Raw genomic sequence first — 17,124 nt, 5'->3', positions numbered from 1 at the left:
GCAGTAGCGCTTTCCATTCACTGTGACGCATTGCAATATACTATTATTGATTAATATTTTAATCACGTATTTCTACTTCTAATGTTACCACTTACTACTGCATGAGTAAACTGTTATTGCGTTCACACTTGGTTGTTGAGCTTCATGTTATACGCTAGATCGGCTATATTCTATGCAGACTTCCTAGTTAGAGAATTCAACTTGTTAGTTTTCAGTTTGTACTTAAAATTTTTGTTTGTTTGCATAATAGAATTTATTGCTGGTGAAACAGCGGCTCTGTCGCTCTAAAGATCATTGTCTCTCAAGCAATTTGTTTTTGTTATATTCTAAGTAAACATATTGTTATTATACCCAATGCTCAATTTTTTGAGAGAGTAATTGTGAAAGTGCCGGAATTAGCTAGGCACAGTCTCTATCTATATCTATAATTTTTATACGATAATTATTATTACTAATCAATGAACTATCCCTTAGAAATGGGCATATGAAATGAGAGAATTACTTATCCAATTAGGTAAAACTAATACGGGGGAATCAAAATTGAACAATAATTAAGAGTAATATTAATCATTTAGCAGAAACTATGGCAAATCACTGTTTAAGTCTAGATGGGCTAAGTCCGCTACTAAAATTATTTTTGTAGAAATATAAGTACATTTGGCCTAGGAGAGGAATGTATTATGTTACCAGATTTAATGTTCATTTCAACAAGCTCAAATCAGGTTAGCCGGTTCCAAATTTCCGAAAAGAATTTATTTAAATAAGGTAAAATATGTATTTGATGTAAATAAATTTGGTATTTATTGCAAATTGAAACAATTTCCACCCAAATAACAAACATGTGGTGTATTCATGCCACCCTCTCTGACTACTACTCCCAAAATTCTACCATATGTAAATTTCGTTTAAACTCGGTAATGGTTCTTTGAAAACGGAGCTCTTAATCTTGCGCTGCCAAGGTAAGACTCCTAATTATGCCGGTATCCTGGATTGAATGACGGACCACATTAATATCGGTGAGAGTTAATAATTTAAAACTTTGTAAAGTTAGAACATCTTTCCAATTAGATTAAGCGACTTGTTAAATTTCTCCACCAGTTACTCGGACTTGGTGATTTTACAAATATTAAACATACAATCAGCAGTCGATTTTCGTCCATTCGTTAAATGTTACTATTATTTTGGAAACTTCTACATCTAACAGACCGAATTCGAAGCGAAAATAATTATTCTAATCCATTGATATATAATATACATATATAGTGCAATGTAATGTTTTAGCAGAGTTTGTTATTTAAAATATTAATAATTAGTAATTTAATATTATTAATTACTGAATTAATGGTACCTTCTCCAAACGGGTTTCGTGAGGTCTGTGCTCATTTCATTGGAGATAGGTGAAATAATTTAAAAGAGCATATTTTAAAAATGGTAACATTCAAGTAATAATTTAGGTCAAATTAGTTACGTATAGGAAGTGACTTTTCTAACACATAGTTTTGCAGCTGAACTCGCTCTTAGCACGTAGAGTAATATTCACTGCACCATTACTAGCAGCATGAACCCATCTACTTTTAAATATGCTGCATAGCTCCCTCCACTGTAACTTCTACATCTCTCTCCTTAGAAAGGCTGGTCCTCACATATCTCACGAACAATGCAAGCATGGTTCTGTACAAGGTCAGGGAATTCAGCGTTTTGACTCACCTTTATTCTTAACCGACATTAATTTAAAATTTAACAAAACGTTTTCTTAGACCGTAATTTTTGAAATGAAATAGATCATTTAAATAATTTATTAAGTATAACGATATACACATTACATAGAATTAAACAACTGTGCTTGTATTCTTTCTAGCTTTTGGCAAAGGAAATAACAACCAAACCGAGTTAATCTTCAGTTAATTCTGAAGAGAATTAAATCTTAGATACTTCCGTATTCTCCATTCCCGATATACTTTTAATTGTATAATTATTTCTACAAATTTTCTGTTGTAACTCATTTAAGTATTACAGCTGCACTTTTCTTCACATTCTCTCACATCAGAGATGTTTCAGTCCTCTGAGAATGCAACTTTTTATATTTTTGGTCTTCCATGTTTTGGTGGGTTTCTGTTCATTTCTGCTCTTTCTAAGAAGTCCGTAGGTCTTCACTTCCATCCTGAATGTACCAACGCCACTGTGTTGTTGAAACTGTCCGGTTGGTAACTTGTTTGATAAGGTGGTTTGCGTTAGTTGAATAAGTAGAGCGAATATGTTCTTGGCATCTTTCTTTGACTTTTCTCCCACTCAGGTCAATATAGCTTCTACCGCAGGCTGGACAAACTAGTTTGTAAATACCGCTGTTGTTGCCTTAAGGGCTGTTAGTTTCGGTAGGTGCATTTTCCCAGTTTGATGTTGGCCCTAAAAGCGGTCTTTACGCCAAGTTTATTGGAAAGGTTACGCAGTTTCTATGTCTTGTTTCCGATGAGCGTAAAAGTGACGATTATGTTGGATTTGACAACGTTAGCTTGTACTGAGTAATTTATTATTTTAATAATGTTGGTGGCGTCACTTTTGGCTGTTGTTGAGTTCTCGCAATTCTCTGCACCAAACTGATTGATTGTCTCTGGAAGTCTGAAAGTGGCCAGCAACGCAGTAAACTTGCATGCTACCACGGATCTAGCTAAATGTATTCAAACTTGAAACCCCTCCTGGATTTGTCAAACAATAAACTAAGGATTTGCAGCAATTTCCAGAAGTATTAATTAATAAGAAAAAATTATTGGTGCGGAAATTATGGTGCAGTTGATTAGGAGCTTTTTACTATTTACAGAGTCGTTTGCGTTCGCTACTCATAAAAGGAAACGTTGTACTCACAACTCTCCTACTCCCAAAAAGCTCGTGATGGAAAAGCTCATATGGTATCCGAAACGTAGAGCACCAATTAAATGTTTTTTAATAAAGTCTTTTCTTGTTGTTGCCGAATATCCGCCCTTTATAATTAAGGCCAGACAAGTTAATAACCATATATACATTTAGTTATTTAAAAAAATGCTAAAACTTCGGTACCGACATTTTTTAAATACTCGTAAATATAGGTTTGAAAGTGTTTGGTGGGGTCCTCAAATCGCCCGGAGTATTTGATAACATAAATAAAGCATTGGTTGATTGTTTTATCTTCTGATTGGTGCTTAATGAATTCCGTTTTAAAATTTTACTAGCCTGTTGCAATTGTTAATGATAAAAGTGCACAAAACATTTAATTTATTGTTGCAATATGGATTTTAAAAGAGCATCTGTAAGACTGAAGCGACTAATTTGTACAGTGCTCTCTATGAAGGAGTGGACAAAATGATCTATCGCCCATTTCTCATAACCCTTGTTTATTAACTCCATTAACATTCTGTTACTACTCTCTAGAGGGAATACTGGAATAGAGTCAAATCGATCATTAGCTTTCTCAAGAGATCTGCGTTCAGGCATGACTCGAGTTTATTTCAAATAGATCTTTTGAGGCCTCTTTAAATGCGAAAAATACTTTTTATTTTTATTGTTTCTATGTAATGTAAACAAAATATGTAAAAATCAATTGAGGTTAAATCTCCGAAACCAGTGAGATAAAAAGTTCTTAGTCGTGCACAGAGACAACATTGTCTTCAATTTTGGCGTACCTACCCTTTACCAAAACATTAAAACAAGAAAAATTTTGTCTTTTTGTAACTGCTTATTTCAACATACAAGTACACATATTGCTTCCATATAAATAACAAAAAAATCATTTTTGACCTATTTTTTTTTACGAATAATCTAAACCTGAATGTTAAGAATTGTACCAGGCTGGCGTTTTTACAACCACCTTCAATTACGTAGATGCCCACTCATGATAAGATTGAGTGCTGAAAACTAGCCTTTCGGCTACCTTCGGTAGTTGTCGGAGATTAAACGCGCTTTGAACATTTTGAAATTTTAATGCATTGCACTGTTTAGTGTCTATTCGTCCCTCAATTCCAAAGCGAGCAAAACGTACGCTTTAATTACTGGGTTGGTGTGTCAAAATGAAAAGTTTTTGTTTTTAATTTTGTGCGGGCATTATTTTTTGCCCTTAACTTTAAAACAGTAAAGAACATGTAACACTATAGATGCATTTTTTTTTGTTTGAGTGTTTACGTGAGTAGGTTGAGAATTGTTTGTGGGTATGGGTAGAGTTAATGGGCAAAACAGTTCTTGTTACTTTGGGCAAAAGAATTAGTATGATTTGGAATCCACTGCTGTCACGTCGGAGAAAAACAGGTCAGAGACTCGGTTCCAAAGCAAAGTAGACACAAAGGTTACACGATCTTTAAAAAATTAATTATAAAATAAAAGTTCAAGATCCTTTTCACCATAGGAAGATAATGGAACCAGCAAAATAGTGGGGAATAATCACTCAACACAAGAAGAAGGAGCGCATTTAGGGCATCATTCAAGTAACTCCATAGTTTGGAGCCGAAGGAGTTGTCAGAATTTCATTTTATTAGCAAAGTAATTTACATGCGCAAAGAATAGCAAAAATGTTATTTCCTAGTATGCTTACAGCCTCTAAAAATAAAATACTGTTTGGAAGCATCAAGATGTGATTCACTGCAATTGGTCCTTTAGACTACAGTAAATCACGGACACATTTTTAAGGGAATGACTTCAGATAAAGGAACCTGACAAACATTTACTATTTATAATATTTATTTTTATTTTTTTTGAGGCTAACCTAACTTAAACTGTGTTAACAAAAGAACTGCAGTTAAAGATTTGGTGGATACGATTACATTGTAACTGTGTTTATTCAGGGCTAGGTACGAGCTCTCATATCTATATCTCCCCAGTGCTTTTTAATTAATGTTAGAAGTGCGCATAGTGGTTTCAGCTCTTCAAGTTTGTACACTTCACCACCACATTTTAGACCGTATAAATGTTTATGTGGAGGGTCCTCTAATATAGGATTTAAAGACTCATCACTGGAACGGTTTAGTACTACCAATTCGGCTTCCTCGACATTCTCAGCTCCCTGAGTTTTGTGGCAATCGTCTAAAATATCTTGCGGCGTCTTTTCAGGAACTGGAGGTTTTTCAGGATGTCTCTCATCAACTGGATTTTCTTTGCCTTCTTCATGTTTATCGGTGTCATGGTCTACTTTAGAGTTATTCATAGTAACGTCTAAACTATTAATTTGGTTTTCCGTTTTAGAAACTGGAGGTTTTTCAGGATTTCCCTCATCAACTGGATTTTCTTTGCCTTCTTCATGTTTATCGGTGTCATGGTCTACTTTAGAGTTATTCATATCTACGTCTAAATAATTAATTTGGTTTTCCGTTTTAGAAACTGGAGGTTTTTCAGGATTTCCCTCATCAACTGGATTTTCTTTGCCTTCTTCATGTTTATCGGTGTCATGGTCTACTTTAGAGTTATTCATATCTACGTCTAAATAATTAATTTGGTTTTCCGTTTTAGAAACTGGAGGTTTTTCAGGATTTCCCTCATCAACTGGATTTTCTTTGCCTTCTTCATGTTTATCGGTGTCATTGCCTTCTTTAGAGTTATTCATATCTACGTCTAAATAATTAATTTGGTTTTCCGTTTTAGAAACTGGAGGTTTTTCAGGATTTCCCTCATCAACTGGATTTTCTTTGCCTTCTTCATGTTTATCGGTGTCATTGCCTTCTTTAGAGTTATTCATAGTAACGTCTAAACAATTAATTTGGTTTTCCGTTTTAGAAACTGGAGGTTTTTCAGGATTTCCCTCATCAACTGGATTTTCTTTGCCTTCTTCATGTTTATCGGTGTCATTGCCTTCTTTAGAGTTATTCATAGTAACGTCTAAACTATTAATTTGGTTTTCCGTTTTAGAAACTGGAGGTTTTTCAGGATTTCCCTCATCAACTGGATTTTCTTTGCCTTCTTCATGTTTATCGGTGTCATTGCCTTCTTTAGAGTTATTCATAGTAACGTCTAAACTATTAATTTGGTTTTCCGTTTTAGAAACTGGAGGTTTTTCAGGATTTCCCTCATCAACTGGATTTTCTTTGCCTTCTTCATGTTTATCGGTGTCATGGTCTACTTTAGAGTTATTCATAGTAACGTCTAAACTATTAATTTGGTTTTCCGTTTTAGAAACTGGAGGTTTTTCAGGATTTCCCTCATCAACTGGATTTTCTTTGCCTTCTTCATGTTTATCGGTGTCATTGCCTTCTTTAGAGTTATTCATAGTAACGTCTAAACTATTAATTTGGTTTTCCGTTTTAGAAACTGGAGGTTTTTCAGGATTTCCCTCATCAACTGGATTTTCTTTGCCTTCTTCATGTTTATCGGTGTCATGGTCTACTTTAGAGTTATTCATAGTAACGTCTAAACTATTAATTTGGTTTTCCGTTTTAGAAACTGGAGGTTTTTCAGGATTTCCCTCATCAACTGGATTTTCTTTGCCTTCTTCATGTTTATCGGTGTCATGGTCTACTTTAGAGTTATTCATAGTAACGTCTAAACTATTAATTTGGTTTTCCGTTTTAGAAACTGGAGGTTTTTCAGGATTTCCCTCATCAACTGGATTTTCTTTGCCTTCTTCATGTTTATCGGTGTCATTGCCTTCTTTAGAGTTATTCATAGTAACGTCTAAACTATTAATTTGGTTTTCCGTTTTAGAAACTGGAGGTTTTTCAGGATTTCCCTCATCAACTGGATTTTCTTTGCCTTCTTCATGTTTATCGGTGTCATGGTCTACTTTAGAGTTATTCATAGTAACGTCTAAACTATTAATTTGGTTTTCCGTTTTAGAAACTGGAGGTTTTTCAGGATTTCCCTCATCAACTGGATTTTCTTTGCCTTCTTCATGTTTATCGGTGTCATTGCCTTCTTTAGAGTTATTCATAGTAACGTCTAAACTATTAATTTGGTTTTCCGTTTTAGAAACTGGAGGTTTTTCAGGATTTCCCTCATCAACTGGATTTTCTTTGCCTTCTTCATGTTTATCGGTGTCATGGTCTACTTTAGAGTTATTCATAGTAACGTCTAAACAATTAATTTGGTTTTCCGTTTTAGAAACTGGAGGTTTTTCAGGATTTCCCTCATCAACTGGATTTTCATTGCCTTCTTCATGTTTATCGGTGTCATTGCCTTCTTTAGAGTTATTCATAGTAACGTCTAAACTATTAATTTGGTTTTCCGTTTTAGAAACTGGAGGTTTTTCAGGATTTCCCTCATCAACTGGATTTTGTTTGCCTTCTTCATGTTCATCGGTGTCATTGCCTTCTTTAGAGTTATTCATAGTAACGTCTAAACTATTAATTTGGTTTTCCGTTTTAGAAACTGGAGGTTTTTCAGGATTTCCCACATCAACTGGATTTTCATTGCCTTCTTCATGTTTATCGGTGTCATTGCCTTCTTTAGAGTTATTCATAGTAACGTCTAAACTATTAATTTGGTTTTCCGTTTTAGAAACTGCAGGTTTTTCAGGATTTCCCTCATCAACTGGATTTTCTTTGCCTTCTTCATGTTCATCGGTGTCATTGCCTTCTTTAGAGTTATTCATAGTAACGTCTAAACTATTAATTTGGTTTTCCGTTTTAGAAACTGGAGGTTTTTCAGGATTTCCCTCATCAACTGGATTTTCATTGCCTTCTTCATGTTTATCGGTGTCATTGCCTTCTTTAGAGTTATTCATAGTAACGTCTAAACTATTAATTTGGTTTTCCGTTTTAGAAACTGGAGGTTTTTCAGGATTTCCCTCATCAACTGGATTTTCTTTGCCTTCTTCATGTTCATCGGTGTCATTGCCTTCTTTAGAGTTATTCATAGTAACGTCTAAACTATTAATTTGGTTTTCCGTTTTAGAAACTGGAGGTTTTTCAGGATTTCCCTCATCAACTGGATTTTCTTTGCCTTCTTCATGTTTATCGGTGTCATTGCCTTCTTTAGAGTTATTCATAGTAACGTCTAAACTATTAATTTGGTTTTCCGTTTTAGAAACTGGAGGTTTTTCAGGATTTCCCTCATCAACTGGATTTTCTTTGCCTTCTTCATGTTTATCGGTGTCATGGTCTACTTTAGAGTTATTCATAGTAACGTCTAAACTATTAATTTGGTTTTCCGTTTTAGAAACTGGAGGTTTTTCAGGATTTCCCTCATCAACTGGATTTTCATTGCCTTCTTCATGTTTATCGGTGTCATGGTCTACTTTAGAGTTATTCATATCTACGTCTAAACTATTAATTTGGTTTTCCGTTTTAGAAACTGGAGGTTTTTCAGGATTTCCCTCATCAACTGGATTTTCTTTGCCTTCTTCATGTTTATCGGTGTCATTGCCTTCTTTAGAGTTATTCATAGTAACGTCTAAACTATTAATTTGGTTTTCCGTTTTAGAAACTGGAGGTTTTTCAGGATTTCCCTCATCAACTGGATTTTCATTGCCTTCTTCATGTTTATCGGTGTCATGGTCTACTTTAGAGTTATTCATATCTACGTCTAAACAATTAATTTGGTTTTCCGTTTTAGAAACTGGAGGTTTTTCAGGATTTCCCTCATCAACTGGATTTTCTTTGCCTTCTTCATGTTTATCGGTGTCATTGCCTTCTTTAGAGTTATTCATAGTAACGTCTAAACTATTAATTTGGTTTTCCGTTTTAGAAACTGGAGGTTTTTCAGGATTTCCCTCATCAACTGGATTTTCATTGCCTTCTTCATGTTTATCGGTGTCATGGTCTACTTTAGAGTTATTCATATCTACGTCTAAACAATTAATTTGGTTTTCCGTTTTAGAAACTGGAGGTTTTTCAGGATTTCCCTCATCAACTGGATTTTCATTGCCTTCTTCATGTTTATCGGTGTCATGGTCTACTTTAGAGTTATTCATATCTACGTCTAAACAATTAATTTGGTTTTCCGTTTTAGAAACTGGAGGTTTTTCAGGATTTCCCTCATCAACTGGATTTTCTTTGCCTTCTTCATGTTCATCGGTGTCATGGTCTACTTTAGAGTTATTCATATCTACGTCTAAATAATTAATTTGGTTTTCCGTTTTAGAAACTGGAGGTTTTTCAGGATTTCCCTCATCAACTGGATTTTCTTTGCCTTCTTCATGTTTATCGGTGTCATTGCCTTCTTTAGAGTTATTCATAGTAACGTCTAAACAATTAATTTGGTTTTCCGTTTTAGAAACTGGAGGTTTTTCAGGATTTCCCTCATCAACTGGATTTTCTTTGCCTTCTTCATGTTCATCGGTGTCATGGTCTACTTTAGAGTTATTCATATCTACGTCTAAATAATTAATTTGGTTTTCCGTTTTAGAAACTGGAGGTTTTTCAGGATTTCCCTCATCAACTGGATTTTCTTTGCCTTCTTCATGTTTATCGGTGTCATTGCCTTCTTTAGAGTTATTCATAGTAACGTCTAAACAATTAATTTGATTTTCCGTTTTAGAAACTGGAGGTTTTTCAGGATTTCCCTCATCAACTGGATTTTCTTTGCCTACTGGGTAATCTTCATGTTCGTCGGTGTTGGGCGCTTCTTTAATGTTGATCATGGTTACGTCTGAATTATTATGTGTGTTTGCCTTGTGTTTATCAACTGGATTATCTTTGATTTTTGGGTAATCTTCATGTTCACCGCTGTTGTGAGACTGTTTAGATTCTGAATCTTTATCACAAATTTCAAAAACCAGTGGATTTCTTTCATCCTTATCGTAGCCCTCGTCTTCATAGCTCGCTTGTGAATCCTGCGAAATATCCTCCAACGTTACATCTGGATCTAGAGATCCAGAGCAATCTATGGGGTGTTCCATCAGAAATGTTGGTTCATTCACCTCGTAGGTACACTCTGGGGCTGGGATTTCGCAATGTTCTCTGCCAGTTGTAATGTCCGGTTGGAAGAGCTCACAAGTGCAATCATTTTTTCCAGTAGAAATTTCTTTACTTTCTTCATCTTTTCCCGGACATCTGCTGTTCAAATATAGATTGTACAATTGATGTAAAAGGTTTTGAAATGATGTTCTATCAGTACCAGAGTCTGTTGTTGCTCTTGTTCCGCAATTTAAAGTGATTGTTGCTGTTGTTGGTACGCAAATAAATGATGGGCTGGGACATTTTGATAGTTCCATTGTAGGATTATCCAGTTTGATGGCTGTGCTTCCTTGTGTTTGAAATTTATATGATGATCCTGATTCTATTGGACACTCTACCGAACCTCCTGAACAAAAAATAAATACTAAAAATAAAACAAATAAATAAATATGTAAGAAATAGTTTTTTAAAAAAACATAGAAGGGGTTTTAAGTAACACGTTGATCCTTTCATAAAGCTTATTGTCGGTCCGCTAGCGGTACTTTATAAAATTATCCAATTTGAACTTTCTGGGAATTTTGTTTTTTTTTGATGTGCCGACAGAACCCTTCACTGCGACAGGCTCATGCTCACAATCATACCTGTACCGACCAATTTACAAGAACCACTTTTTTTGGAAAAACACTTCTTGCGGGAACTGATTCAAACTCAGATAGAATTAAACATGACAAGCGTCTGCAGAAATAAGTAAGTTATTGAAGTAAAATACGTACTATGCAGGAAGAGTTTTCAACACCCAGGAGAATCTTTGTACAGAAAATCCTTTTTAGGAGTCCTTAAAGCCGATATTAGTCTCATCTTGGTTGTTAGCACTTATCAGGCGAACCTGTGTTCCTACATCTTACAGTCCAGATTGAATTTTAGGATTGAATGCCATAGAGACTTTACGTTTGGCAGTCCCGTATAGTTCAAAGTCCGCATGTCCATGTTGGAGTTAGTAGGCTGTTATTGGAGAAATCACTTTAGAGGAAAATTTAACTCTTGAGCACTCTCAAGCAAAGGATTTCCTTCCAAATCACTCCAGATCAATATCATGGCACCTCTTACTCGACTCTTACACGGACTTAACTGAATCACAGATGGGGAATAATAAAGAAACTTAGGCAAACACTCCAAATTTATTTACTCCAATAACATCTTACTAACTCCAACATGGACATGCGGACTTTGAACTATACGGGACTGCCAAACGCAAAGTCTCTATGGCATTCAATCCTAAAATTCAATCTAGAATCCTACGCAAAAGAGTCAATGATCCCTTTTACTCGTTTAACATCACAATCCATACCAACTTAAAAATTCCCCACGTTTCCGCCGAAGCCAACTGTCGCTGAAATTCTCCTATCAAATCCAAAAGTCAGTCGCATTTCTGACGCCTTATAATGGATTATTACGGACGTCATAACTGGATGGCCTCAGTTCACGAGTCCAAGCCAATTTTGGCAGATGGCTTTGAGCCATCGCTCATACTTTACGTACATATGTTTTACTTAAAGCACCAGTTATACACTTGTAAAATTCTTATTAAACAGATAAAAAAAATTTGAAGAAGGATTTACCTGTTAATCTTGTTGGCACACCCAATCCAGCTCTCTGTTGACAAAATACATAGTTAGTATTCATTTGTGCAAACTAGTTCTAATCAATTATAGTTATAAACTGTGAAAGAGGTTGATGAACCAAAAAATACTGAATTGTTTTCAACCTGTGCATTTGGCTCTACTTAGTTCATACATTTTTTTGTACGCATTTCGCTGTAAAGCTTTCTACTTCAAATATAAGATGCCTTTTTCTAAGTCTTACAAACAAACTGAGACAACAATTAGATGTCCTTCAAATATCAGCAAGTAGCTGATTTAGAAGGTAAATCTCCTGACATCCGGATTCACCTCGTACAGTGTGTTCACGATTATCTGAGTGCGGAATCCGGTTTGTGGGCTATACGTGCTTGAAGTGCTTAACTCATTTTAATAAAAATTTACGTCTATTTTGAAATATCGAAGAGTAATTTGTTCGTGAATCATATGATCTTAGATTTCAATCTTTTAAAGATGGTTAATTAAACAGAAGAAGAAGGGACAGATAGCGAGAAGACAAGATACTAAGGAACTTTACATGGTTACGTCAATCTAATGATTAAGGTTATAAAGACAGTATAGTTCTTAGAGAGTTGCAAGATAGACCTCAGGGAATGAATATTCTGTAAATGCTGTGTGAATTTTTGACATAATTTGAGAGATTGTAGACAGATCCCTGAAATAAAATTTCTACAGCTACAGTGTATGCTTAACAGAACTTTAAAACAATCCAACGAGCCGTTTTTACCTTAGTGGGCGTTGGTTTTGTTAAACCTCTCGGTAACTTTGTAAAGGTTATTGTTGGGAGAAATAGACATTTACTACTTAGTGTTTTGGAGAGAATAGACAACAACAGAGATAGACAGATAACATATAATATCAAATAGTGGTAGTGTAGGTAAACTACACCCACAAATCTTAAAAGTTCATATCATTTGATCTAATGACTATTTTATGTGTGGTGGAATGTTTGGAATAACATTCAGCTAATTGAGTTTACCAATCTCTGCGGCGTTTTCACACCAATTAGGGAAGAATGGAGCTCCTTCGACAAGTGAATTTAAAATGTCCCAAAAAAATGGCCATTTGGGTGAAATTTACATGAAAGCACCGTTAAAATGCATCTTGGTTAAAAATATGGGATTTTGGGTGCGTTCTAGGTTCTGCAAAATGCAAACACATACATGTGGATTACGTGGGATTGGACAGTCAAGCGAAGAAAATGTCAGAGTGAGTTACTGGGATTGAGAAGGATGCATCAGAGCATCCAACATTCACTGGAAAAAATACCTTTGGGTCCAGACGAGGTGGATTATCGAATTTTGAAGAGCTGAAGGTTGAATACTGAAGCAGTTGGTTCAAAAAATGGTGTTCAACATCTTTGTGGAAGTTAATCGGTGGAGCTTTGCGACAAATATGGGTTATAGTTTTAGTGTATACATTAAAACTATCCATCAAAACCTGCACGAAAAAGCTTAACGTGTAAAAAACCCAAATTTAATTTTTCCCCCTCTTTTTCTATACATGATAAAACTACCAAATTTCTTTAAAATGCAGGGCAAAGCCTCGTATACAAGAGTTTTTTTTTTCTACTTAGATTTAATAGAATTCGAGAAAAAAAGTGGTTTGGAAGTGGAGTGTATTACTTGAAAAAGTGATTTCTAAAAAAAAGTGGAAAAACGGCATTTTCAAAATTGTTCTTCTTACTTTTTTTTGTAAACAAAGTGGCGCCTACATGCGTGAACCGATTTTCATGAATAAAAGGTCATTCGATTCGGAATTTCATGAAGATGCGCCATTTGGGGGTCTCGATACTCTACATGATATGTAAGAAGAGTTATCCCCATTTATGTAAGGCCCCATCTAAAACAATTATTTAATAGTAACTTTGCAAATCTTAGCCCGATTTTTATAAAATTTGGCAGGATGATTACTTACAACTATTGGGGAAGTACTGCAGTCGTTCAAATTATAGACGTGTGAATTGATTTTCATGAATGAATTGGCATTGAATTTAAAAATTGGTGCTACTCTTTACTAAACAAATATTTTGTATATGAATATGGCCAGCATAAGAGTCTGTGATATCTACTAAACAATGTAAACTTAATGCAGTAAAATTACTTAAATTGCTAGAAAATTTGAGTAAAACACATAAGCTTTTTCGAATGTTTCTTTCTATGCCCTATATTTTATGGAAAAAAAGAAACAAATTGTCAAAGTTGGGTGCTTTTGAACGTTACGCTTTTTTGTCAGTTCTTGACGTACTGCCTACCGGACAGTTTTAATTAATGAAATGATGGTAATTGCTGATTATGAATCTTTTGCCGTTTGATCAACCCTTATACTTAACTTTTTAAAATGTAACTTTTTGTTAAAGAGATTTATATAGATATATTTGAGTGGCATGATTAAATAGTTACGTAGAGCTGGTATACTTTTCAAACTCTCATCACCATCCATTTTTTGCACCAACTACTGAAAAAAACATTTTTCCTCTAATCTAGTTGAGGGTTAGGGTTCTCTAGGTCTCATTAGGGCATCAATCTCGAAATAAATAAAAAATCTGTTCACTTTGTTAACTTAAGAAGCAGCGTTTGCTGCGTATGAACTGAAAGGAAAACGGGTAGGTAATAAACATTGTTTGCCGATCATACTTCAGACTGTGAAGGCAGTGGCTATAAACCAAATCTTCTGCGACCAAAAAGACCTACTGTGACTCCCTAAAGAGCCAGTGTTTATGTATAGAATGTGGATGTCGTAAATTTTGAAATGTGTACGATAGTGAGAGGTGAGCTGGACCCACGCGCAGGCTCTTTTGGTATGTGCGTTGGCGAGTCAGTGTAAGTAATTTGTAGCAGAGAGAAGCCAAGATAGCTGCAGAAGTAGTGGCTTTTTCCAATTTCCCCTTCACAGATTCCTACAAAAACCTACTGTTAGGTATTCTCATAGCGAACCTACTTTACCGTCAACCTGTGTTCCAGAGCCCTTCTCTACCAACAGTGCTGGTACCGACCGTATACTCTAAAGTATGTTTATTGAATTTATTTATGATCTGCTAATTAGATACAAGAAGTTACTCTTAGAAAAAAAGAGCACACTACGTGTAAAGTTTACAATTGTAACTGTGTTAATTATATAAAAACTGATAAGTATCAGTATAATCGTCAAAGAATCTGATATGGAATCAGCAGACAGTTCATGTATGAATGGAATTCTTCTGAACAGTACCAAATAGAAAAATTCAAGAATTATACCTGAGCATAAACTATTACATCTTATCGTTAGCATTATAACAGAAGTCCCCCTAAAGAAGAAAGAATCTTACCTATGGACAGACGTATGACCAGAATATGGACCTCTTCAGTTTTTTACTATTAGTTCGTAACCGGAAATCACCTTGGATTGTTGGTGAAAATGAAGAATAATTAGTGTAAACTTAAGCGTTTTTTTTACAACGTACAAATGGCTGCATTGCTGTCAAATTTTCGCAGTTCACAAAGTCTAGCCGAAAATCAGGAAGGCCTTTTTCGTATTGGACACTCTCAACGGCTAACTGCAACTTATCCGAGGAAAACCTCAACCACAGACATTTTGCTGACCTCAGAATGCACTAAATCACAAGTCGAGAAATATGATAAAGCGGCAGTTTTTTCACGTTGCACTAGTGACTAGATGTGGCAATACAGTGCATTCAGCAAAGTCGCACTTTGCTATCTGGTTCGGCTAGTTTAGGAGAGAAGAGAGAGGTGCACTCGCTTCGCAAGCGCTTACTCGGAATTTCGCCAACGAAATTTGCAACGCATTAATACCGCGTACTTCTTAAAATGGTACATGGTGAATTGGCGCTGTAGAGAAGAGTTAATCTTTAAAATCGACTCAGATTAATTGATCGCCTCACAAAACTCCAACTTTTTCCCTTTTTGGAGGTGCATACACTTGACTTGTCAAGACTAAAATTCTGCATACAAAACATTTTACTGATATCAACGAATAAAAGATCAAAAATGCAAGATGAAAATAAACTGTTCACTTCACTAAGTAGTTACTTACAAGTAAAGTAGAGAAGTAGATGACGGGTAGGATTACATAGGACATCTCCGTATGTGTTTGCTGGAGGCTCTGTAAAGAAACTGCTGGGTGCCTCGCATTCCTTGCTACTATATAGTACTCTATCTCGTAGCGATAATGCATGTATTTTATACAATATCTGTATTTAATCATACTTCCTTGTCTTTTGCTAAATTCTGTAACTTACGCTCCGATAGCCTCTTTCTATTCTTTTAGCCAAATATTCGCCCTGAAGTAACGACAGTGTCCACTGCCAGTTTACTTCCACCCTTACTGTTGCAAGCAGATGTTTTCTATGGATATAGACGTAAAGTTCGCTGAACACAAAACGTCTGCCTGTACGTAGTTAGCTTAACTCTCAAACAGAAAATTGCATATTCGAAAAATCATTGGAACGGAAATGGATATCTTTTTAACGATTTCTATTTAACATTCTTATGTATGATATATACGAAGGTGGTCGTATTAGAGACGTAACCCGCAAAGCTCAGAAGTATTGCGGTAATGGGTTCGATTCTTGGTCTAGGCCTTTTATTTTATTTAATATGTTAATAAGAGGAATTTATAGTAAATCATGTTTGATTATGCCTGCGTCCACGACATCTGATGGATAGTTTGACTTAAAGGCGTCACTTTACTGTTATATACAAGATTTCTGAAAGTCTCTTGAGAGACACTAAAGAGTTACATTTTAACTTGAGTAGGATATAGGATAGGCTATAGTTAGGTATAATATTTTGGTTTGAAACTTGCCTGATGCAATATTGGTGGAAATTCAAGAGGTCCCCTTCTGCTGTACCATTTAGCGCTAGTAAACGTGACAATCTTGAAGCCTTCTACCTTAGAAGGAATTTTCCATATCAAGATAAATTATTTTCGTTAATGGTGGTAAAATGAAGTGATTGGGCGCTCACACCAGAGTTCACTCTGCCCAGCAAGCTTCAAAACAATATAGTATTCTTAAAAGTGGGTCCAATTTTGGAAGTTACCCTCAACCAAACTTCTCTTTTCGTTCCCTGGGCAAGTCTATCATCCACATCGATCTTCTCATGTTTCAGAGCTGCTATAATATTATATAAACGAAAGATAAAGTATGGAATACAGAGATTCAGAGCAGGCCTAGCTTTTTACAAGTGGAGATGGCCAGGTCACGTATCTCGAGCTAGAAACACCTGGACAAACAGCGCTACTCAATGGTGTCCATTGGATAGAGGTAGACAGTTCTTAAGATAGAGAAACGAGATCCAGAAATTCGCTGGACCTAACTGGAGTTCCAGGGCTAGAGATAAACAGATATGAAGAGAATTGGGAGAGGCCTTTGACCAGAAAAAGGCCTCATTCCGAAAAGCAGAATCTTTTTAATTTTTGTGTTATTTTATTCTTAATTCATTTATTTTGGTCAGAATTTGATTTGATTAGGTATCTATAAAAATAAAATAAAAAAATGAAAGAATGATATTTTGTAATGTTCTTTAGTAATTTTTTGTTTTATTATGGAATAATGGCTTTATTTAAATTTATTTATTTTATAGTTTCTTACCCATAAGTAGTTACTGGACATTGAAGTTTCTTTTACTCAATCATATTATTGTTAAAAAGATCAAGAGGGAGCAGCAAACAGTGATATAAAT

The 17,124-nt window shown here is 35.2% G+C and overlaps 2 protein-coding genes across 2 annotated transcripts in view; one reads left to right on the top strand and one right to left on the bottom strand.

Moving 5' to 3' along the window:
- Galphao (G protein alpha o subunit) overlaps positions 1-17,124 on the top strand; it is an 88,431-nt gene that overhangs the window by 42,435 nt on the left and 28,872 nt on the right. The gene's annotated exons all lie outside the window — the stretch shown is intronic.
- On the bottom strand, positions 4,682-15,559 carry LOC141457513 (uncharacterized). The gene is made up of 3 exons (XM_074134611.1): positions 15,476-15,559; positions 11,405-11,438; positions 4,682-10,191 (listed from the first exon to the last, which is right to left on the bottom strand). Exons 1-3 carry the CDS (start codon positions 15,518-15,520, stop codon positions 4,808-4,810), a joined length of 5,463 nt encoding a protein of 1,820 aa, XP_073990712.1. The 5' UTR covers positions 15,521-15,559; the 3' UTR covers positions 4,682-4,807.

Source organism: Rhodnius prolixus, unplaced genomic scaffold (assembly GCF_049639745.1).
Source record: "Rhodnius prolixus isolate KJV_2025 unplaced genomic scaffold, Rpr scaffold_16, whole genome shotgun sequence".
Taxonomy (NCBI): Eukaryota; Metazoa; Arthropoda; class Insecta; order Hemiptera; family Reduviidae; genus Rhodnius; species Rhodnius prolixus.
Note: the sequence above shows the minus strand (reverse complement) of the source record. Positions and strands in the feature narration are given on the sequence as shown.